General features: G+C 47.3%; 1 protein-coding gene across 1 annotated transcript in view; it reads right to left on the bottom strand.

Moving 5' to 3' along the window:
• Positions 1–22,499, bottom strand: part of LOC142771803 (uncharacterized) — a 479,046-nt gene extending 456,547 nt beyond the window's left edge. Inside the window, exon 1 of the mRNA XM_075873675.1 lies at positions 22,076–22,499. Coding sequence (XP_075729790.1) covers positions 22,076–22,089 — 14 coding nt within the window. The 5' untranslated portion in view covers positions 22,090–22,499. The remainder of the gene's footprint in view (positions 1–22,075) is intronic.
• Positions 22,500–23,156: the final 657 nt, after the last annotated feature.

Below are 23,156 nucleotides of genomic sequence, written 5' to 3'. Positions count from 1 at the left end.
CATCATATGTGTCCGCTCCTTGAAGTTTCTCTTTCGGGTCGCAATGCCCACATCGCACAAGCATGTTCTTCTAAAAACAACATTCTTCTCGTTCAATTTACTGGCATTGCGAAACGATCGACCTCTACATGTCCTGTCAATTAGCTAGAGCGCACTTAAGCTACGCGTCGTTAGCCTGCACAGTGGACGTGTTCTGCGGCAGATCTGCATCCACGGCCGCCTTCGTTGCCGCGAACGCGAAGCTCGTGCTGCTGGCGCCTCGTCGCCCTACGGTTGGGGCATCTAGCCAAGGCGAAGGTGGCATGTTGGCTTCTGAATTACCCGCACCGTCTGCAGTATCTTCCTCTTCGCCCCCAATTTTTGCTGCCGCCGAAGTTTTCCGCGTCTCGCGAGCCGCCGACTTCTCACTCGCAGACCGCTCATCCTCCGATGGGGACGCAGGATCGTACGGCTCGTGCAAGTGAGCCCTCCGTCTGCTCGCGGTGGCATTTGTCTTCCGTCGTGTGACTTCAGTGGGTTCACCTTCTCCGGTGGTAGTTTCGGCATTGGCGGTGATGTTTGTCGAGTTGAACGGGACGGCGGCTGTTTCGTTCTTGGCGTGGAGTTCGTCGCCCCGAATGCCGAGATTCGTGTAGTCCGCGTAGACCATGAACAGCACGATGAACGCCAAGGCGAAGACGCTTGCGGGAAAGAACCAGACGTTGCCCCTGCAAATTTTTGCAACGTAGCTGTTTTTAGTTGACCATTCGGCGTAAGGCGGGCACGTCATGCGCGGCCGCGACGCTTGCAAAGCTGCTACTTGCGTTCCAGTGTAGCCGTAATAGTGGACTGCACTAGAGTGGACTGCTTTGAAATAGGGTACACGAAAAACTTTGCGTTGGCGTTCGTTGCCTCTGCGTTTGCGTCGAACATAAAGTCTGCGGAGATGCGTTCGACGCATCTCCGCAGGCCAGATGAAGTACTGCAGTGGGTAACTGACACCGGCCTTAACACAACCTGAAGAAGTGCTGCTTCGGCGCAAGTCAGCTCGCCGTCCTCGGCCATGTTGTCTGCAAATACGGTGTTCTTTTGACACCGCCAAACTTCGGGCAGTTGCAGAGTTTCCTAAACCCGCGTCTCTGAAGGAACTGCGCAGATTTCTTGGCATCTATTCGTATTTCGCCGCTTTATTCGGAATTTTGCGATGATCACCGCCCCCTTGACTGATCTACTACGGAGTGACTCGAAAAGTAACGCTTGGTCGCCCGTCTGTGATGATGCCTTCGAAAAGTTGCGCCGCCTGTTAACCTTGCCGCCAATCCTGCGTCACTTCGACCCGACTGCTCCGACTGAGGTACACACCGATATGGCAGCGGTGTTGGACTCGGCGCCGTGCTCGCGCAGCGTGAATCGAGATTCCAGGAATACGTAGTCGCATACGCAAGCTGTACCCCCACCAAAGCGAATAAGAACAATTCTGTGACAGAGAAGGAGTGTCTGGCAACTATATGGGCTCTATGTAAATTTAGACCGTACCTATATGGTCACCCGATCGACGTAGTCACCGATCACCATGCGCTTTGCTGGTTATCCACGTTGAAAGACACCTCCGGCAGCTTAGCTCGGTGGGCTTTGCGGTTGCTAGAGTTCAACATGCGTGTTGTCTACAGACCTGGCCGGCATCACACTGATGCCGACGTCCTATCGCATTCACCCGTCTCATCCGGTTGCGTTCCCAGCAGACTGCGACATGGCGTCTGAGTAACTTAAGGATGACTGGATCAGCGCTCTTCTGCGATTCCTTTCAGACTCGTTGACTTCTCGATCTTCTCGAACATTACGCCGTCAAGCGGCTTACTTTGAGATCCGCGATGACCTCCTTTATTGCAGGAATCACACGTCTGATGGCCAAAAGTGGTTACTGCAGTCATACCTCGCCATCTTCGTGCTGCGACATGTTCAATTTCCCACGCTGACCCTCATTTCGCACATGCGGGCGCCTTAAAAACATACGCTCGCCTTTGCTTCCAGTTTTATTGGATGTACACGTTTGTGCGCAAGTACATTCAGTCATGCCCGTGGTGCCAATGACGCAAAGCTCTACCTCATCACGCCTCTGGTCCGATTCGGCCACTTCCTTAAGTGCCCAGCCAGGCTTTTCAACCGCGTCGGAATTGATCTGTATCGGCCTCTTCCATTCACGGCTTCCGAAAACTGTTGGATCGTTGTCGCTGTCGACTACTTGACGCGATACGCTGCAGAGAGAGCCGGTTTGCCTGCTGCCACAGCACGTGACGTATCATCTTTTCTCCTGCGGAACTTCATTCTCCGTCACGGCTCACCGCGTGAACTTCCCAGCGACAGATGATGTTGATGATGATGTTTGATGTTTTATGGCGCAAGGGCCATTTCACGGCCAAAGAGCGCCAGTTCATCTTACTAGAATTATGGACAATGATTGTGATAAGCGGCTGTATAAGGGCCATAAAATTCCTCGCAGTAAGGCGGGTAAAAACATACAAGTAATAAAATCATGACCATGCGGTGAAAGGTGTGTGTGATGTGAATAGATGACAAAAGTTGGTGATAATAAAAGACGATGGTGCATATGTATGGCATTAGCACAAGTGCCTCAATCGTTCATACCCTTGCGTCCAAGGGCCGTGAGGCATGTGCTTTCTTGTGTAGCCACCGCAGCAAAAACCTCTCTGGAGAGGTCATGCTACGGTATGCCCGGGTATATGACATGAAAGCTATGAATTTCTTTTAAAAACGCTAACAATGATTTATAACTAAAAAGCGGTTCCCTACCGACAAACATTGCAGGGTGTAAAGGTATATGTTGTCGGTAGGGTAATGGAAAGTGTTGTTTTCTTACAGTGTCCAATTGTTTGCACTCAATTAAAATGTGAAGGACTGTCAATGCTTCACCACATCTGTCACACAATGGTGGATCGCCACCGGACAAAAGGTGTGTGTGTGTCGTGTATGTGTGTCCTATCCTGAGTCTCGTTAGTATCACCTCTGTATAACGCGATTTCGATACGGGCGGCCAATGACCAAGGTGTGGCTTAATAACGTGTAGTTTGTTTTGTGTGTGTGTATCCCACTTGCTCTGCCAGTATACTCTGAGGTTTCGTTTGAGGGATGGTTTAAGATCGAGGGCCGGGATTGATATGGGTGTAGGGGCAGTGCTTTTGTGCACGGATGCAGCGAGCTGATCCGCCCTCACGTTGCCTTGAATCTCACGGTGCCCTGGCACCCAGCACACTACAACATGTTGTTTGAGTGTGTAAAGTGTGCATAAAATAGAGTAAAGTGAGACAAGGACTGGGTTTTTTTGTTTTTTAAGACTGTGCAGAGCCGTTACCACACTTAGGGAGTCTGTATAAATTACTGCTTTTTGTATTTGTAATTGTTTGATGTGTTTAGCTGCCACAAGTATCGCGTACGCTTCCGCTGTGAAGATACTTGTGCGTGGATGTAGTGGACCAGCATCCGAAAAGGATGGGCCTACAGCAGCGTAGGACACAGAGGAGTTAGTCTTGGAGGCATCTGTGAAGAACTCAGGACATGTGTATTTGTGTTGAAGTTCCAAAAAGTATGTTCGGATATGGGCAACAGGTGCATGTTTTGTAACTTCTAGGAAAGACACATCGCAGTCTATAGTCTGCCATTGCCACGGTGGCGGATATGCTACAGGAGCCATTAAACTGTGTTCTAGTGAGATTCCAGTTTCCTCAGCTAGACTCTTCAGGCGAATAGAGAAGGGCTGCCTCATCGAAGGCCTGTTTTGAAACAAAATTGAGCTCGACAAATCATTAATAGTAGAGTATGAGGGGTGCTTCTTGTCTGCTTTCACCTTAAGGTAATAAACAAAGGACATGTAAGTTCTCTGCAGATGAAGCGACCACTCATTTGACTCAACATAAAGGCTTTCTACGGGGCTGGTGCGAAAAGCACCCGTAGAAAGGCGGATGCCCAAATGGTGCACGGGGTCCAGCATCTTCAAAGCACTTTGAGTCGCAGACTGATAAACAACAGCCCCATAATCTAAGCGGGTGCGAATGAGGCTTCTATAAAGGTTCATGAGACATTGCCTGTCACTACCCCACCTAGTACGTGACAACACTTTTAAAACATTCATGGCTTTTAAACATTTTGTTTTTAGATACTTGATGTGCGGTACGAAGGTCAACTTGTTGTCCAAGATTAATCCTAGGAATTTATGCTCCGTATTAACAGACAGACGCTGACCGTTCAGTTCAATGTCGGGTTCCGAGTGCATGCCTCTCTTTCTGGAGAACAGGACACACGTGCTTTTTTGTGGGTTCAGTCGGAATCCGTTTTCCTCTGCCCATTTTGAGAGCTTGTTTAAACCTAACTGAACCTGCCGCTCACACATTGCCAGATTGCAAGACCTAAAGCCAAGCTGGACGTCATCCACATATGTACAATAAAACATATTGCGAGGGATGGTCAAGCGCAAGGAATTCATTTTTATGAGAAAAAGTGTGCAGCTAAGTACACCACCTTGTGGAACGCCTGTTTCCTGGACAAATGTTTGAGAATGAACCGTGCCCACTCGGACACGGAATGTCCGGTTTGACAGGTAACTTTTGATTATGTGAAACATTCTTCCGCGCACGCCAAGGTTGGATAGGTCTCTTAGAATTCCAAAACGCCATGTTGTATCATAAGCCTTTTCGATATCGAGGAACACGGAGAGAAAATATTGTTTATGGACGAAGGCGTCTCTGATCTGTGCCTCGATACGAACAAGGTGGTCTGTCGTGGATCTACTCTCTCGAAACCCGCACTGAAATGGGTCGAGCAAATTGTTTGTTTCAAGAAAGTGTACAAGTCGGCAGTTTATCATTTTTTCGAAGACCTTGCACAAGCAGCTTGTAAGTGCAATAGGCCTATAACTCGAAGCTAAAGAAGGGTCCCTGCCCTCTTTCAAAATGGGAATAACAATAGCCTCTTTCCAGGAGGTAGGAATAGTGCCAGAAGACCAAATAGCATTGTACAAACAAAGTAAGGTTTTTCGCGTTTCGATTGGTAGGTTCTTTAACATTTCATACATCACACGGTCAGAACCTGGGGCAGAAGTACTGCAGGAGTTCAGAGATGTTCGGAGCTCAGCAAGACTGAAAGCTTGGTTATATCCCTCGTATCTAGTGGATTTGTGTTCAAGTTTCTGCTTTTCGATTCTTGTTCTGTATTTTTGGAAAGTGTCAGTATAGTGGGACGAGCTGGATACCTGTTCGAAGTGTGCACCGAGGAAGTTTGCCTGATCTTCCAAGGTATCACCCTGAGTGTTTACGAGTGGAAGTGTGTGTACTTGTTTTCCTGCTATCCTATGGACCATGTCCCAGACTTTAGCCTTCTGTGTGTATGAATTAACCCCTGATAAAAACTTCTGCCAGCTTTCTCTTCTGGCCTGCCGACGCGTTCTCCTGCCTTGAGACTTTATTTTCTTGAAGGTTTCAAGATTTTCGGCTGTCGGCGAGTTCCGAAGCAGCCTCCAAGCTCTGTTTTGCTGTTTGCGCGCGTTTCGGCATTCAGAGTTCCACCATGGCACACGTCGTTTTCCAGGGTGTCCATTTGTTTGTGGGATGCATTTTGTTGCAGCATCGATCAAAAACGCTGTGAAGTAGTTCACCGCAACATCAATGTTCAAAGTACGGATGTCATTCCAACCTAGACTAGCAATAGTATAAAACTGTTCCCAGTCGGCTCTGTTTATGAACCACTTGGGAACACGTGATGGACACTCAGTTACTGTCGTGCTCAAAACTACGGGGAAGTGGTCACTTCCGTACGGATTACTGACGACTTTCCACTGGAGTAGAGGCACAAGAGATGGAGATACTATGCTCAGGTCTATGGAGGAGTAGGTGTTATTGGCGAGATTATAATAGGTTGGTTCTTTTCGGTTTAGGAGACACGCGCACGACGAGAGAAGGAACTGTTCGATCAGTCGACCTCGCGCGTCATACCGAGAGTCTCCCCATAGCCTGCTATGCCCATTAAAGTCTCCAAGGAGAACATAAGGTTCCGGAAGTTCATCAATTAAAGAGTGTAAATCACGTTTTTGTAGCTGATAACTAGGAGGAATGTAAATCGTGCAGATTGTGATCAGTTTATCAAAAAGAACCGCTCGAACAGCCACTGCCTCAAGGGATGTTTGGAGTTGTATGTGTGTGCATGCAATTTCTTGATTCACTATGATGGCAACACCTCCGGATGATGTCACGGCATCATCACGGTCCTTTCGAAAAATAACGTATTTGCGAAGAAAATTTGTGTGTTTTGAATTAAGGTGTGTTTCTTGTACACACAGCACTTTTGGTGAGTGTTCGTGTAGGAGTTCTTGGATGTCGTCAAGGTTTCTGAGAAGGCCCCTGACGTTCCACTGTATAATTTGAGTGTTCATGGTGAATGTAAAATAATGCTGTGTGTACGAAAAACAAGTGGCTGTTTAGACGGGGAGTTTGAGTTCACTTAACAGGGCCATCACCAGGCCCTGTTATTTGCTTTTTTGTTTTCTTGGCGCGCTCCAAGGAGCCACGCCGCTCTTTCGGCACCAAGGGTGCCGACGTATCCATTGCCTCCTCGGAGGCACTGGATGCCCGCACGTGCGGGCTGTTAGTTTGGATTTTGGGCCTCGCCTGGTGAGGGGAGGCCTTGAGACCCGAAGACTCTGGAGTCTCCGGTCTCTGTTTGAGAGTAGGCGGTGTAGCCTGGGCTACAGCCGCCTTGGGGGCAGGTGCCACAGCCGACGGCTCGCTCTGCGCGGGCCGAAGGGGTGGCGGGGGCTGGTGCGGCGGTGCCCCCTGACGCGCCGCATCAGCGTATGTAGGTCCATAGAATGGAGCGACTCTTCGCCGTGCTTCCTTAAACGTAATGTTCTCCTTCACCTTCAATGTAATTATTTCTTTTTCTTTTTTCCAGTATGTGCAGGAGCGTGAATATGCGGCATGGTTTCCTTCGCAGTTCACACAGTGTGCCGGTTCTTTGCAGTTCTCGGACACGTGGCCTAGGACTCCACATTGTGCACAAGTCTGGCGACCACGACAGGTCTTAGAGCCATGGCCATACTTCTGGCATTGGAAGCAACGACGAGGATTTGGTATATACGGCCTGATAGTTGTTTTCGTGTACCCTGTTTGAATGGAATCTGGTAGTTTACTGGATGCAAACGTGAGTATCAAGTGTTTCGTTGGAATTTCCTTATTATCTCTTCTGATGACGATTCTCTGTACATTATTGACATTTTGGCTCTTCCACCCTTCCAAAAGTTCAGTCTCGGTGAGCTCAAGTAAGTCTGCATCAGATACCACTCCGCGAGTGGTGTTCATGGATCGGTGTGGTGTTATGGTGATCGGTACGTCACCAAACGTTGAGAGGCTGTTTAGCTTTACATATTGTGCTTTGTCCCGAATTTCTAGAAGAAGGTCTCCGCTCGCCATTTTGGTTACTTTGTATCCAGCCCCGAGAGTTTCCGTAAGACACCTGGCAACTACGAAAGGAGATACGGTCCTGGCTTGCTTTCCGGTTTTTTCACAGTGAATGACGTGGAAGTGGGGAAAAGTTTCTATTGGCTGGTTGAAGAGATTTATGTCGTCGGTGCGTACCCGCTTTAGGCCGGTACGATCAGATAGTAGAGGAAATGCGCCTTGCATGCCGGTCTTATTTTTGTTCAGCAGCGTTGGCGGCCACCCACCACGGAGCCCAACAAGGGGACGCTGCAAGTTTACAGGTGCTGAAAGCTTGCAGACGTCAGCCGTACAACACTGCCATAACCCAATGCGCCTAGACCAAGGTAGGCTATTTGCACAGGGTTAACCCTTGCCGCCAGGAAAATTGGAAGTATACAGAAGAGAGTAGAAGACAGGAAAGATGTAAAGTGAGAACAAAAGACGAAGATGTAGGGAGAGAGAAATAGGAAAAGGCGACTGCCGATTTCCCCTGGGTGGGTCAGCCCAGGGGTGCCGTCTACGTGAAGCCGGGGCCAAAGGGGTGTGTTGCCTCTTCCGGGGGGCCTTAAAGGTCCAATCACCCAGCGTCGGCTCAACCCCCAGGATCCCCTTTTCCCCGGACACGGCAAAGCCACGCACGGCTAGGCGTGGGAGGGAGTAGAAACTCCCCCGTTAGCTCGGGTCCGTGGTGTCGCTACACACCAAACGCCTACTTGCGCAGGCGCCCCTGCGGGGTCCCAGCGACAGAGGACGTGTGTTTCTCTCTGAGGTCGTCAACGCACTCCTAGTCGAATGCCGTATCATTCACCGGTCTACCGCCTACCATCCTCAAACGAATGGCTTGACGGAAAGACATGATATCCAAGTACGTTGTCTCAGACCGCTACGATTGGGACCTCATTCTGCCTTTTGGGACGTACGAATAACACTGCTCCGCAGGCGACTACGCGCTTTCCCCCATTTTCCCTCTTGCATGACCGAGACCCTTCCACCACACTAGCTACCTTTCTGCCCTACCACCCCGATTCCTCTGAGTCTACGCCTATCTCTGAAGCTGACCGCTGCGCCGAGGAATGCCGTATAAGCTCGCCCGTGCACTCGTTTACAACCATCGACTAATGGAGACAACAATCTCGGCGTGACGATAACCACCCATACCCTAAATTTGTTCCGGACACCCTTGTGTGGCTTCGAGTTTCTGCTGTTCCTACAAGCATTTCCTCGAAGCTTGTTTTGAAATACCAGAGACCTTACCACGTTGTCTCGTAGACTTCACTTGTTAACTACATCAGTCGAACCCGTTACGCCATCCACAGACCAGCGCTTTCACGGTCGTGACACCGTTCGCGTACAGCTGTTTAAACCGTATTACGATCCGCTCGTACTCTGTTCTCCGTGAGTCGCCAGGATGGCTTCTTTTCCGACGGGGGGACGAATTGGAATGAAGAGGAATGCCCACTACTGCAGCGACATCGACACGTTGGCGCGAAGCGCGTGCTAGGACTGCCTGGTTGCTGCTGCGACGCTGCCCGTATACCCGGCCAGCTCTTGCCGCTTCTGTCCCGACGCTGCTACCGCTTTTGACCTTGCATATACATTATACTTCTAATTTGGTTAGTGGGTACGTTCATGAGTGCTTAAATTTGTTAAGTCGTACTCGCAATATTTTCTAGCCTACAGTGGGAAATAATAATTTGTTCGAGTAAGCTAATTTTTAGTGGGGCTCTTTATGCGGTCACAATACGTTGAAACAATCTTAAATGAAGAGTACCTAATTTCAGTGTCTACTAACCGATTTTCGAGTGAAGATACCGTAGTGGAGTACCTCGTATTCTAAATCGTTAAAAACTTTTTCCAAACACACAGTTTGTTGTTGGTATGCGTCTCGAATCCTGACGTCAAATCTGTTGCAGAAATGACACATATATGAAGTAAGGAGAGAGGTCATCTTTCAAATAGTAACGTTAGCTAACAAACTTTGTTACACTAACTGCCCCCCCCCCTCCCTAGTTTTAACCTTTACTCTCCTGGCCCTTGCGGAATCATATTTGGTGAATGCGGCTCGCAGTCTGCTGGTTGAGGTGAGCTTGAACCTCGAAACCCCTGGGTAAAGGAAGTTACATCTCACTGTCGTGTCTTATTGAGACCCCTGGTAAAGAAAGTTGCATCTCACTGCCGTGTTTAAAAAATCGTTATAGACTCCAGCAGTCTCTGTGAGACAAAACAACCTCAAGAATGTGCGAGCCTTTATCCTTATAGACTAGCCCGGCTAATCATCGTTTAGGTACCGAGACGTAAGGCGCGCGCTTTGGCCCATATGGAACCAACGCCCCATGCAGCAGAAGCAGGCGCTCACCAGTCCCAGACGTAAACAATCGAGGGCCGCCGTGGTGCCGACGACTCCAGGTCGGAGGGCAAGACGAGCTCCGGCAACGGTGGCCGCTTCAGAGGCTTGAAACTCGCCGAGGACATCGCGCTTCCCTCCATTGTGCTGGAGGTCGAACCGCGGGCGCGGCCCGAGGTGGTCGACGGCTTGGAGCTCACGGTAGACGAGTGACCCTTGGTAGACGACGCCGAGGACGATTTCTTTTCCGCAGAAGATCCCTTCCTTCCCTTCTTTCCCTTGCTGCCGTGCTTGGGTTTCTTGGCTTTGCTTCCAGTCTTCTGCTTCTTCGCCTTGCCCATGGTTGGTTCGAGGTTCGGTTAGCGGGTTCCTCGGTGAACTGGTGCAACCTGGTCTGGGTGGTTCGTCATGAATCAGTCCAAATGATGATGATGATGATGATGATCCTTGACACTCTGGCGCACACCCACAAAGGGGGATCGGCCAAGAACCGGGCGGCAGGATCTTAACTAAAAGGCTAATGGTTTTTCAAAGAAAACGTAATTTTGGGCTAAAAAAATATAGAAAGGAAAGCCGAAAATCGAAAAAGGAGTATATCTGAGCAGGGAGCGATGCAGGCCATCAGATGCGATTATCAGTCCAAACAACGACCGCCAGCACACGAGGCAGCTGATGCTCTTCTTCTTCTGCCGAAAAGCAGCACGTGCTACTTGAGGTTTGCGATACTTATCGAATAAGTATTGTTTTGTCTTCAAAAAAAATGGCGCGTTACTATAGTTAATTCTATGACAATACGCTAAGGCATGCTAAAACCAATGAAACTAATGCTTTTGTCAGAGGGCAATGTTACAGAGATGATGGTGATGCTCCTGGGATGATTGCTATCTGCAAAGAAAGCTGGTCTACCACGTGGACGTCCATTCGCGTCGTTTTCTCTCCCCTTTCTCGTAAGCAGTGCCCACCAGCAGTGCCCACCAGCAAAGAACATTGCCCAATGCCAAAAGTTGCATGTGCGTTACCACCAGGCCACGAGAAAAAAAAAAGCTACGAGAGAACTAAAGCTGTTGCCTGTGGTTAACTGTGAAGAAACCTACAGGAACAATCGATGTGTCTGCACGACGTTCAACCGTTGCTGATGGGTCGCCTCATCATGGTCACTGTGCTACGCTAACACGCCCATCGCTATACTTGCCGCTCTATTATGGCGGGCCCGCCACCGTAGTCAGTGGCCTAACCGAAAAACATTTTTTATTAGAAATATTCGAAATAGCTCCAAGGGACCTCTTGCGAGGGTATTTCAACAAATACAGCTTCAGCCGCTTCAAGACAGTTTCGGTCAGCGTACGTACCAAATGATGCCGATGGACCTGCAGTCCTTAAAGGGACACTAAAGGCACATAACATATTATGCCAGAGTGAGAGCTCACTGTATGATAACGTCTAAATAGGCAATGTTATCAACAAGAGTGCCCTTCTTACCAAAAAAATTAAACTAAGTGTTCCATATGACGGGCCCCGTGAGTGGGATCTTTTGTAAATGATCCCGATGACGTGAGCGCGACCGACTGCATTTGCCCAATATTAATCGAACTGCAATAAAAAAGAACCTTCCGCGCATCAAGAGTGGTTTAAAAGTTATATTTCCGCCCACTTAAACCGGACAGGTGACGCGATCAAGCGGGGTTTAGTTGAACCAAGCACGCCCGCCATCTCGAATGCCATGGCAGAAAATTGTTCAATGGTCGCTGTCGCTGCTTTGGTTCCCGCTGTTTTCGCCCTACTGCGAAACAGCGGGAAACAGCATTGTCGGCGGCCGCGCAGTAAAGCCGGGCAATGTTGTCCACGGTAACAGTGACCTTCAGGTGGGAGATTTGGAGTGCGCTAACACAATGTGCACCACTGAAACGTGATTTCGTTTCAAAATAAACACTTTCTTGGCACAAAAGTAGTCCTACGAGGTTTCCGGACCGCTATTTAAGCAATCAACATCGACTTAATGTTTGACTTAAGTGTCCCTTTAAACGCCGCTTTCATCTGACCCATTTTTTATATGTTAACTACAACCTATTTGACGTTGAATCGTTTGTCACCTAAACACTTTGAAGTTTAGAACTGTTAAGATTCATTGTTTCGGCAAATGAACACTCATTTGAAACTGTCTTGAGGGCCACTCAACAGGGTGCCCATTATAGCAGAAGGTTTTCAAATCCTTCTCAGTTAAAATGGATAACAAGCTAACTTCGATAACTGTAGCAGATACCAAGGTGAATTCCTAACTGCAGTTAGGATTGCTATAATATTATCATACCGACTGTTTATCCTTTTCAGCAGTTACTGCTAAAGGAACAAGGACGAAGTATGAAGCAGGTGATGACAAGGGTGCTGACCTCTACTCTGGGATACATTCACACGGATGTTTTATTCGCCATTGAGCAATTCATCAGTCAGTCTAAAAGAATATATAGCTAAATTCTTCATCCTTCAAATACTTCATTACCAATAATTCGTACTTAAATTTGTTATATTAGTTAATTCAAGGTTATGCGAGTATATACATACACTAATGAACACACTTGGAAATTCGCCTACTGCTCCGGGCCAATCTCCTGCAGCCATGAGATGAGAAGATCTCCGTACTTCGTCCTCGTCCCTTCAACGTTGAGAATTATCAAAACTGAAGTAGGGTATCATAAGCAGGCCCAGGCTTCTCTTACTGTGACTGATTTAACAGCAATGTTGTTATGGCTGAGGCTTGCTGCGCGTCGCAGGTAAACAATTTTCAAAAATCGGCACGTGCCCAACGATTGTCCAAGCAGTCTGTGCAGATGGTCACCAAGAGAAGAAGCTGAAACGTGCACACCAGCTCTGATCGAATCAGAATGGTCGGGATCGCAAATCTTGAAATCGGAAAGAAATCTTCTTCCAACCATTTGACAATTCATTAGATATACGATAAATATGTGATCTCTTCTAACTAACTATTCGTTTCTTGTTCAATCACCCACAATGGGTGTGAGCCATACATATAGCCCATTATCATCTTCATCAGCTGTGGCTTCGACTCAGCCTTGCTCGTGGTAGAGTGTGAGCTGCGCCAATTTTTCTTAAGAGCGATGCGTTTCCACTAACCACTTTCAACACTGTAACAGCCCGCCGAGTCTTAAACTTTCTTTGCCTTAAACATCCATTTATGCGTTTACGTAATCACACTTAATAAAGCGACAACTTCGGAGTCAGTCTGTCGTAGTGGGTAAGCGCCAGGTATTGAGAAGGGGCAAGAAAAAACGCTGACGGCCGTAGCTTCCGCCCCGTGTGCTCGTCATGGCGAAAGCCAAGAATGCGAAGTCCGGCGGAAAGTCGAAAAAGCACAAGCACGCAGGCAAAGGAAAGAAGGGCAAGTCCAAGGGAAAAGGTAAGAAGCACAGGTCCGACCGCAAAGAAAAGGACGAGCTTGAGAACCAGGAAGAAAAGACCGGCAGCATAGGTAGTAAGCACAAGGCCGGCGGCAAAGGTAAGAAGAAAAAGCTCGGAAGCAAAGGAAAGAAGGGCAAGTCCAAAGGTAAAGGTAGTAAGCACAAGTCCGGAAGCAAAGGAAAGAAGTCCAAGCGTGGAAGTAAGGGCAAAAAACACAAACCCAGAAGTAAGGGTAAGAAGGGCAAACACGGAAGCAAAGGAAAGAAGGGCAAACACGGAGGCAAAGGAAAACAGGACAAACCCGGAGGTAAGGAGAAGAAAGGAAGCAAAGATGGAATCCTTTCTGTTAAGAAGTCGAGCACACCGGACCGTGCCAGCAGTTCGGCACTGGATCGAGCAAGCGCCGCCTCCTCGGAGAGTCTTATCAGGCCGTTGAACCGGAAGCCATTCTCGCCACTGGTCTTACCCGCCGACCGACAGCTGACGACGGTGCGGAGACCGACTACCATATACATATGGAACTGGTGAGTCCGCGTTGGTGATTCGGTGGTTGTGATTGTTGAATAACACGCAGATGTTTTTGTTAAGGAACGTCTTGCAACTGAGATGTCTTCCCCCCCCCCCCTAAACGCTGATGGCGGCATGGGAAGAGTATCCTCTCCTCTTGCAGTTTCATCGAGTGTTTCGTTTTAATCACCCAGTTGTGCAGCCGCATCTGGCGTGAACCAGCTATCTCACATTTCAGCATTACGTTTATTTCTGGCATCGTTCTTTGTGCGGGGAGACGAGCAGAAAACACCGTCCTAGCTTTCAGTATAGATGGTTAACCAGCGAAGTTGAAACGTGCGGAAGCGTTGTTAATCACTTTTCCGTTCGACTCACGAATGTCCCTGAAGGGAACCATGATAGATGCAAAGCAGCAGCGGTGCACGCGTCCTTGACCCGGCTGAAACTGGTGTCGACGCGGGCGGCTAGAAGAACGGTTTGAAGTGAAATTCGTCATAGCCTTTACGCAAGTAAAGCTTTTTTTTAGCGCGACAGCGTTAAAGAGCTCGTGTTGCAGAAATTCCACCGTTGACGTCGGTACCGTTGGTTGTGAGCGATAACTCGTCCGTGAGCGAAAAATTGATTGATTGATATGTGGGGTTTAACGTCCCCAAACCACCATATGATAGTGAGAGACACCATAGTGGAGGGCTTCAGAAATTTCGACCACCTGGGTTTCTTTAACGTGGCCCCAAATCTGAGCACATGGGCCTACAACATTTCTACTTCCATCAGAAATGCAGCCACCGCAGCCGGGACTCGATCCCGCGACTTGCGGGTCAGTAGCCGAGTACCTTAGCCACTAGACCACCGCGGTGTGGCGAGCGAAAAATTCAGAAGGAAGCATATTCAGAAAGAAGCAAGAATAAAATTGTCTGTCCCATTGAGGATCGAAACCCGGCCGTTTGCGTGGCAAGCAGGTGTCCTACCACAAAGCCACAATGTTACTTGCAGCTGCTTCAAAAAAAAAAAAAAAAACACTACATAAATGTCACGTGGTGGAAGGAGTCTCCTTAACGCATTTTGTTCGACAGGTGTCACGAAGAAAACGAGCCCATTCGGCGATTTGTAGGCACATTTGGGTGGCCATCAAACTACGTCAAAAAAGGCCGAGATAGGGCAGCCACCGCTGCTAAAAACGCACAGAAACTTTCAAACGGCTCTAAATATGGACAACTATGTCCATCTAGCGGGAAAACATATCATGCCTTTCCAGAGGCGTTGATCAAGCAAGCAGCAAACGCTAGATAATGTGCTGCCACGTGTGAGGTATTGTGGGACTCTTCATGCCACTTCAAGGAAATGCCATTTCAACGAACCACAACACTTGCATAGATTTACCTTTTCAATCTCAAGACACCATTGAAGAAGTTAAACACTGCAGTTGCCATTTCACCGACCATAAGGCGATGCTTGCTGCGGTTGGCCGGAAGAAGTCTCCAGTAGAACGAGTCGAACAATTGCTAGATAACTAACGCAAGACGGGCGACAGAATGTGACCATTTACAAATACAAGTGCCACGCCTACGCGCAGTTCATAATACAGGACCATGCGACTATATCACTGTACAATATTTCCATGAAGTTGTTATAAAAGTGATGTTAAATAGATCGAAAACCTGTGCCATTGCTATAGATACGTCGCGCTTGCGCGCGCGCGTTTGTGTGTGTGTGTGTGTGTGTGTGTGTGTGTGTGTGTGTGTGTGTGTGTGGGTGTGTGTGTGTGCGCGTGCGTGCGTGCGTGTGCGTGTGCGCGTGTGTGCGCGTGTGTGTAACAAAACATATTAATAAGTATGTACTTAGCGGTTGAAGGGTGCACAAGGGGCCGGATTTCGCTATCGCGTTCAACTCTTAGAGGCGAAGCTTAAAGGTCCTCCAATTTAAAGGTCCTCCAAGTAAAGAGATGAGCAGCGGGTTGGGTTTCGTGTAGGTTTTAATGCAGATAAACTCTTTCGACTCGACGTGAAGTCGAGCGTTAATGGGCAGTGGAGAAGGCTAAGCGAGAGAAAAGTGTGTTGCGAACGGTTGGAGGAGCAACATCATCTAAATGCGCAGCTTCTGCTAGTGAGGGAGAGAGTGACGTCAATATGCAGCTGTGACGACCTACTTGGCATCGTTCCAACAAATGCGGCGGGGGGAACGCGGTGTGGCGCGTTGGCACGGAGACATGGACGGACAGCGTTACACAGGCTAGTCGAGAGCTCCTTCGCATCTAAAGAAACATTCGTTGCGCGCTGAATGAGAAATGTCACCGCGGAAATAAACTACATCACAACACATTTCTTACTTTACGCAGGGACAACGTCTGGTTCTTCCCCACGGGCGTGGTCGCCGTGTTCCTGGTGGTCCTCGGCATGATCCTCATGTCGCTAAACGTGCAGGAGGCCGACGAACTCCAGGCCGAGGAAGCGATGAATGCCACTTACGCCAGGAACGTGACCACTGCCGCCGGTGTCGTCGCAAGACGGACGCGTTGGTCCAGGACTGACTATTCAGAAGCCACGTCAGCCGAGACGTTCACCACGCGCAGAAGAAGAGAGCGTGCGAAAAATCCAAATTCGCCGAATCCATCTTTTCCCGGACGCATGTCAACGTCGGAGACCTGGTCTGACTCGACAGGGTCAAGTGGGGACGGTGATTCTGCGGTCGTGATTGTGCGGGGTGAGGCCGAAGAAGAGCTTTTGGAATCTGATAGCACGCATGTTAACGACGCTAAGACGCAGGCCCCTTTACTCGACGCTCCTATAAAGGGCTCGCAAGGAAACGAGTCCAACGATATTGTAATTTCTGATTCGAGGGGTGATATCAAAAGGCGTTGACAGTGACGCGTGGGCACAAAATGCCACCGCTGTAAACGTGTGACTAAATAAGACATCACAGGCCCGACTGTGACGGAATTCGAAGAACGTCGACTCGCTGGAGCGCGGGCGTTGATCCATACCATTGTTTAGCTTTAAGTGACAGTACACAATTATTACGCGTCCGTTAGGAAACGGGCTTCTGAAGATATCTGTGTTAATCACAGTTGCGATTGGGATGCAGTAAACGTATTTCTACCATAATAACGAAATGGTGCATACATTTACCTATACACCGGTAATCACCTCTTATCAACGATTTATCAATTCTTAACTTTTTCAGCTTTATATATACTCAAGTGAGCAATGATGGCCCTCAAGTATTGAGGAGAAAAATAAAAAATAACCAGCAGAATGAAGTGCATGCCTTCAGGTAGACATTTTAAATGGCAAACATTTCTTTGCGTACGGCAAGCACTGCAAGCGCGGTCAAACTCACTGAAATTCGCTAAGACATGCTTAGCATTTAAAATAAATGTCAGTGTGCCAGCCGGAATTGAACCCGAGCATTCTGCGTGGCAATGAAGGATTCTACCACAGAGCCACGCCCGGTTTCCGAATTACTTTTCAAATAGACCGTAATATTATTCAAACGTCAAATTCAGTTGCAGTGCTGGCAAATAATTTTTTAAGCATTGCACATTTACTCCTATCATACAGCCGTTACGTCAGGTCAGGTTAACGTCAATTGTATTTAGGTGCCATCCGCTGAAGTTGGTTTATGTAGCCGTGTCAAATGGAGTATACCATCCACGCGAGCTCCAGCACTTCATATCAGCTTATTCCTTCTGGTGTTGCTGATACTCACGTTCCTGTGGCCCATCGTTGTGCAAGTGCAAACAAATGGATATATAAACATCTGCGACTGCTCAAAATATGACTGGGCATGCCACATTTGTGCATATATCTAGCGTGATTTCATGACGTGTTGCTCAATAATACAAAAATAATGGCAACGTTCCCGCCGCATGCTTCGCATAACGTCGATTCCCAAGGTATTTGAGATCTGCCGTACTTCAAAGAAAATGGTCTTTTTTTAAATAAAGCATGGCGTTTCTACTGAGATTAGTGAACTGTTTAAGTAGTGTGAATGTGACTTGACCAACCGCGTCCACACAATATACAGGTGCATTCTGCAAACCTCGGATAATATATTAAATGATATGTGGAGTTTCGACGTTCCAAAACCACCTTATGATTATGAGAGACGCCATAGTGGAGGGCTCCAGAAATTTCGACCACCCGGGGTTCTTTAAAGTGCACCCAAATCTGAGCACACGCGCCTACAGCATTTCCGCCTCCATCGGAAATGCAGCCGCCGCAACCGGGATTTGATCCCGCGACCTGTGGGCCAGCAGCCGAGTACCTTAACCACTAGGCCACCGCAGTGGGGCTCGGACGATACATAATAAATTTTTTTTTTGTTTTGGCTCGTGTTTTGCACACTACACCGTAACAGGTCCATGTAGATTCGCAATCATAGTTTTGTTGCGGAGGCAACCGTACGGAACATTAGGTTGCATATACAAGCGCGATGCTTTAAGCACGCTCTTTAATTGTTAATCCCGGCACTCGCCGCATATCGCGAACACATGCCTGTGGCACGGAAGGCAGAATGAGGTGTTGATGAATATTAGTATTTTTTTGAATGAATGAACATATTTAATTTCTGGAGAGATACAGGAAAACGAAGCGAAGCTAAAGGCCATTCGGTCTGACGTGGTTTCGCTACGCAAATTAATGCGGTCACACTGATAATGCCATGATATTATTGCAAATTTCCGTCGTCTGCGTGTTATTGTTTCTTTTCACGTGATAGTTATGGTGCATACCCAGAAAGATTAGCCAAGACTTGAGTCCTTTTAATATTTTGGCTTTCGGAGCCTCTATTTCTGGGTTCTCCAATGCGACGTTATGCGTGGCTGTCACGGACTACATTATTAAAATCGTTCGGTTCACAAACTAATCACAGTAATCAGTATCATTATCCTAGTACGTCTGCACAATATTATACGTATAAAAAGTAAGAATATTACTTTTTTGTTACCTTTTACTTAAAAAAAAGGACAGAGAGCATGGTTTTGATTGTATGTTTTTAATAGAAGTATATGCATTAGATCGAGTACCATAATTTTATGTGATATATAACTTGTCTAATTTATAACTTGAAATTTATATTCTTAAACTTCTTTTGTGTTCCTTAGGTGATTTCTCGCCTTTGCCGCGCTGTAAAAAGTAAACCAGTACTACATAGCCCGCCTCAATGTACTATAATTCAATATTAATAATGAAAGCAGTGAAGCGTCGAATAAGAAAGGCCACACAAATGTCTTGATGAAGTACTGGCCTAGCTGCAAAAGCGTGGCCAGAATTTTTTTATAGTTCATTTTCGTGAGTGCGTTTTACGTGTATCTATATATACATATACAAAACAGACAAAAATTGATAAGTACTGGTTAACGCAGAAGGTTGAACATCTACCCTTTGGCTACGCTGTGTCCACCAAAGACTCCAGTAAAATCAACTCAGATTGGTGCGGCTAAGAAAAAAAGATGAAAAAAAAAACGCCGACGAAGCACTTGGGTTAGGTACTGTAAAGTTCGAATAACAATATCTGAAAACGCAAAGAGCGAGAGATTTATGCTCTCCTGGCGTTTCCAAGTCTTTTCCGCACAGTTCTTGACTCTAGCAGGCTGTTCACGTGACTTCACTAAAAAACAAGCTCTTCATTGGTCTATATACGAGGCGCCACAGTGACGTTTGGCACACATGGGCCCGTGCCCCAGCCCCACTGGCCTCCCCCTATTCTTTTTCTGCAACGTATATAGGAAAATCTGAATGAAATGACATTCGACTTGGCTGTCCAGAAGTCATCAAGGGCGGATGAAGGTTAGATACACTGCGTATACTTGCCAAACGCAGCAGTAAAAAAAAAGAAAAGCGCTTCGAAAGGCCGGAAAAGAAAGCTCTTTTATCAACATCTAGTGTCCCTGAAAAAAATCGCCGCTTGTCGTTGTCACCGCTTATTGGAACAACGGCTCTTCCATCGACGATGGACACGTGAAAAATAGCGTGCACGCGACACTTACGGGAGTGTTAATAGCAATGCTCATCGGCATTACCATAAATGTCTAAAATTCAATAGGAAGAAAAAAAAACGCAGTATATCCATGAATTGAATGAAGATGAGTGGGCAAAGCAGTGGCATCATTCAGTGTTACCGCAAATCACCCGTGATTAGTTACGAATCTAGATGACTTACAAAGTGGTGTATATTTATGTACAATGTTTATAGGTCACAACAGGTATGTTGTGTTGAGTAGTGAATTTTGTTTAGCCCTCCATTATTACTACTTTGTGGTGTCGGATTTAGTCTTAACTTGGCGAAGACGAGGTCTGGACACGTTCCCCTGGTGGTTGGTGGTGGTTTCCAGTCACACGTTTGTATCGTAAAGCTCAACTGCGCGTGCAAGCCAGTGGTTGTCTGAGATCAATAATCGTAGTCGTCATGACGTATAGTGGGTACCTTGAATATTCTGTGCCGTGACGGGAGAAAGATAATGTGTGGTCTAGAACGCGCTTGTTCTTCATCGTCATCAGCATCATCGTCAGCGGTGGCTACGACGCATGACTCCAATACCGCCAATGGACAAGCTTCGACCTTAAGAAGCTTCGCGCCTTAGAGAAAAAAATAAAGCTTTATGTTCCTTGCCTAAACGACGTGCGTGGCCGGAAAGCAAACGAAATGCTGTTACCACACGACAACGTCCCGGATGTCTTGTGTGTCCCGTCCACATTTGTGGCAATGGTTTTGGTCGACCCCCGCCAATGCCCCGACCAACTGTGTATTTCAGAGTAGGCTAAAGTTCGTAAGCTTTGAAAGTTGTTACTTCGAATTTTTTGACGATATAGCCCACCTAAAATCGAGAAAATATAACAATTTAAAAACGACAGCATTTTGTGAAATTAGCAGCATGTCGCCGACGCTCGGCGAATTGTGCCCGATTAGGGAAATTTCTGCGAAGGGGCACCCACATCACCTCTATAGTTTACGTAAGATGACCTTGCTCTTCGACTCGCGAATCTCCCGCCGGAGAGAAAAAAAAAATCGAATCCGTTAGGTGTAAGCGTTGTATACAAGTCTAGCTCATAGTTCGTGAACATGAATACTAAAATAGCGTGGAATGTACGAGACAAGTATTAAAATGAAAACAAAAGGAGAACCAACTTGCAACTGCCTTATCAAAAAGAAAAAAAAAGTATTCGTCTTTATTTTCATCACTTTTCTTATGCAGTGGTGATATTTACAAATCCTGATGCTTATTGCTTTCCATTCAGTGTAAAGCTCGTCTTGTAGATAAATGGCTTTCGCTGGCGTCACCGCGATGCGACTCTGTGACGTCACGTTAAAGTTATCAGTACGTCGCATGCTGCTTCCTTGGTTATTCATGCACAAATGCAAAAAAAAAACATTCTAGCGACGCTGTTATCACAATGAAGCCGACTAATCATCTTAACGTCATCTAACCCACCATGAAGGAGTTATGTTATGCGTGCACGAAGTCACGCGCAGTCTATCAATATGAACGTCATTTCTTTAAAGGAAACCCGGCTGCTTTCGCCCAGGCGCAAATTTATGCATGGCGTATTGCTGAAAGGAATGATACAGAGGCTGCTGCCGGCGGCAATTATGGCAAAAACTAACAAGCAATACAACACACGTATCGCAACGCAGTGGTTACGCTTAACGTAACCACTGCGCGAAGTAATCGTATATTGATGCACCTGGACTCGATTCTGAGAGCGAGTCGACATCACACCGCAAACCGCTGTAGCAACAGCTTCAGCCGGCTTCGTAATATTCGTGGCACTTCCTCTTAGTGGATAATGTACTCGCAAAAGTAGTCGCACTTCACGCGGAAGTTCAGCTGAGGTGGTCTTTCGTAGCCACCGCTATCCACCACGCTTTGTGCGTGCAATTTGGGCGATCTTCGCGTTCCTTAGCGTGAGCAGCGTCGTTGGGCGTGCGTTTGATCGCATGAAAACTTTTAACTTAACGTTCTGGGACATGTAGCTGTCCATTCAACAACGCCGCAGGACTCGGGACGGTGCATGGAAAGCCCGGCCACTCCCGCGAAATACGGAATGGTTTAAAAACACTGATATTTGGGCGAGTTATAAATACCGGAATGGTTGGTAAACCTATGTAGATCGACCCCCTTTGTTTTTCAGATAGAAGTAATGTCTTTTTCAAGCAAATTAGCGTAGTTTACTGTCCACTCTTCATCACCGTCGGAAAGCTGCATGCCCGCCAAACGTGGCGCGACCTTATTAAATCTACAGACAGTGTCGCGCAGTGTTTCACGATTACGCCATGAACAGCTGCGCTCGCTAAGAAATCGTAGTGAAAAGCGATAAGGCACTCAATCAATCATTCAATCAAAGCTTACCGACATCCCCGCATCCTTGCACACAAAACCGTTGCTCCGAGGCCAGAGAACAGTGTGTTTCGAAAGCGGGCGCATCGTTCTTTTGGGTCACCGTTGTCTCACGAAGATTTACCGAAGCCAACGCCCACCCGGTATTTCACAATCACTTCACTTACAAATGAACAGATCACTCTCGACGCAGGCATCTTCCGAAACTGGACGAAATTCGGGCCCACAGAAACTCCGACATCACACGGTAGAATCCAGGGCGATTTGAAGGTTATCGCGTCAGCTTGCACAGGCCTGCATACCGGCCCACCCGTTTGGGAATAGTGAAAATCAAATATTTTGCGCTCTTCTTTCTCTCGTTGGCTGTTCCATGCTGCAGCGATCACCCCAACAAGGAAATCACCATCTTTTCTCTCTAGATTGAGTATTTACTGACGTCGCTACGGCCGCCACTTTGTAGTACGAAAAGCACAAAGAAAGGCACTCTTTCTTATCTTAATCTGCTTAACTTCAGAACAGCTGAAAGCTGAGAGTTGTATAACAAAATGGCGTGTGACGACGGCACGTAAATATCCCGTATTTTATGTGTTGCATTCGTCGCGATTCTGCGTAGACTCGGCTGGCTCTTCACGAACGATAACAAAAGTTGCGGGAAAGATCTGGCTGCTGCTTGGCATCGGTTCATTTCAACGACTCGCTGAGTTGCTCTTCTCAGTTCTGGTTTCAGTCTAATAAAAGAACGAGTAAATAAGGACGCAATAGTTTTCTCCCACAACAATAATCATGTTCTGCATTTCTTGCATTTTAATTCTTGAATACTCGACACTCAGCGCTTTCGTATGGACATAAATAGTGTTTATGGCCCTGTTATAAGAGAGGACAACCAATATTGGCATAATATTCGATGTCGGACCAGCGTCACCACCCCAGCTGATTTTAAACAACTGTCACCCTAACTGCTCTCGTAATAGGCTTGTTTGCGATCTGCACTACGCGCTGAAGACCGGTGAAGCACGTTTGCCTGCTACGTTGAAATCGCCAACAATAAAAAAAAGATTGATCTGTCACTTGCCAAACTACCGCGAAATGCATT

This window comes from Rhipicephalus microplus, chromosome 9 (assembly GCF_043290135.1).
Source record: "Rhipicephalus microplus isolate Deutch F79 chromosome 9, USDA_Rmic, whole genome shotgun sequence".
Taxonomy (NCBI): domain Eukaryota; kingdom Metazoa; phylum Arthropoda; class Arachnida; order Ixodida; family Ixodidae; genus Rhipicephalus; species Rhipicephalus microplus.
Note: the sequence above shows the minus strand (reverse complement) of the source record. Positions and strands in the feature narration are given on the sequence as shown.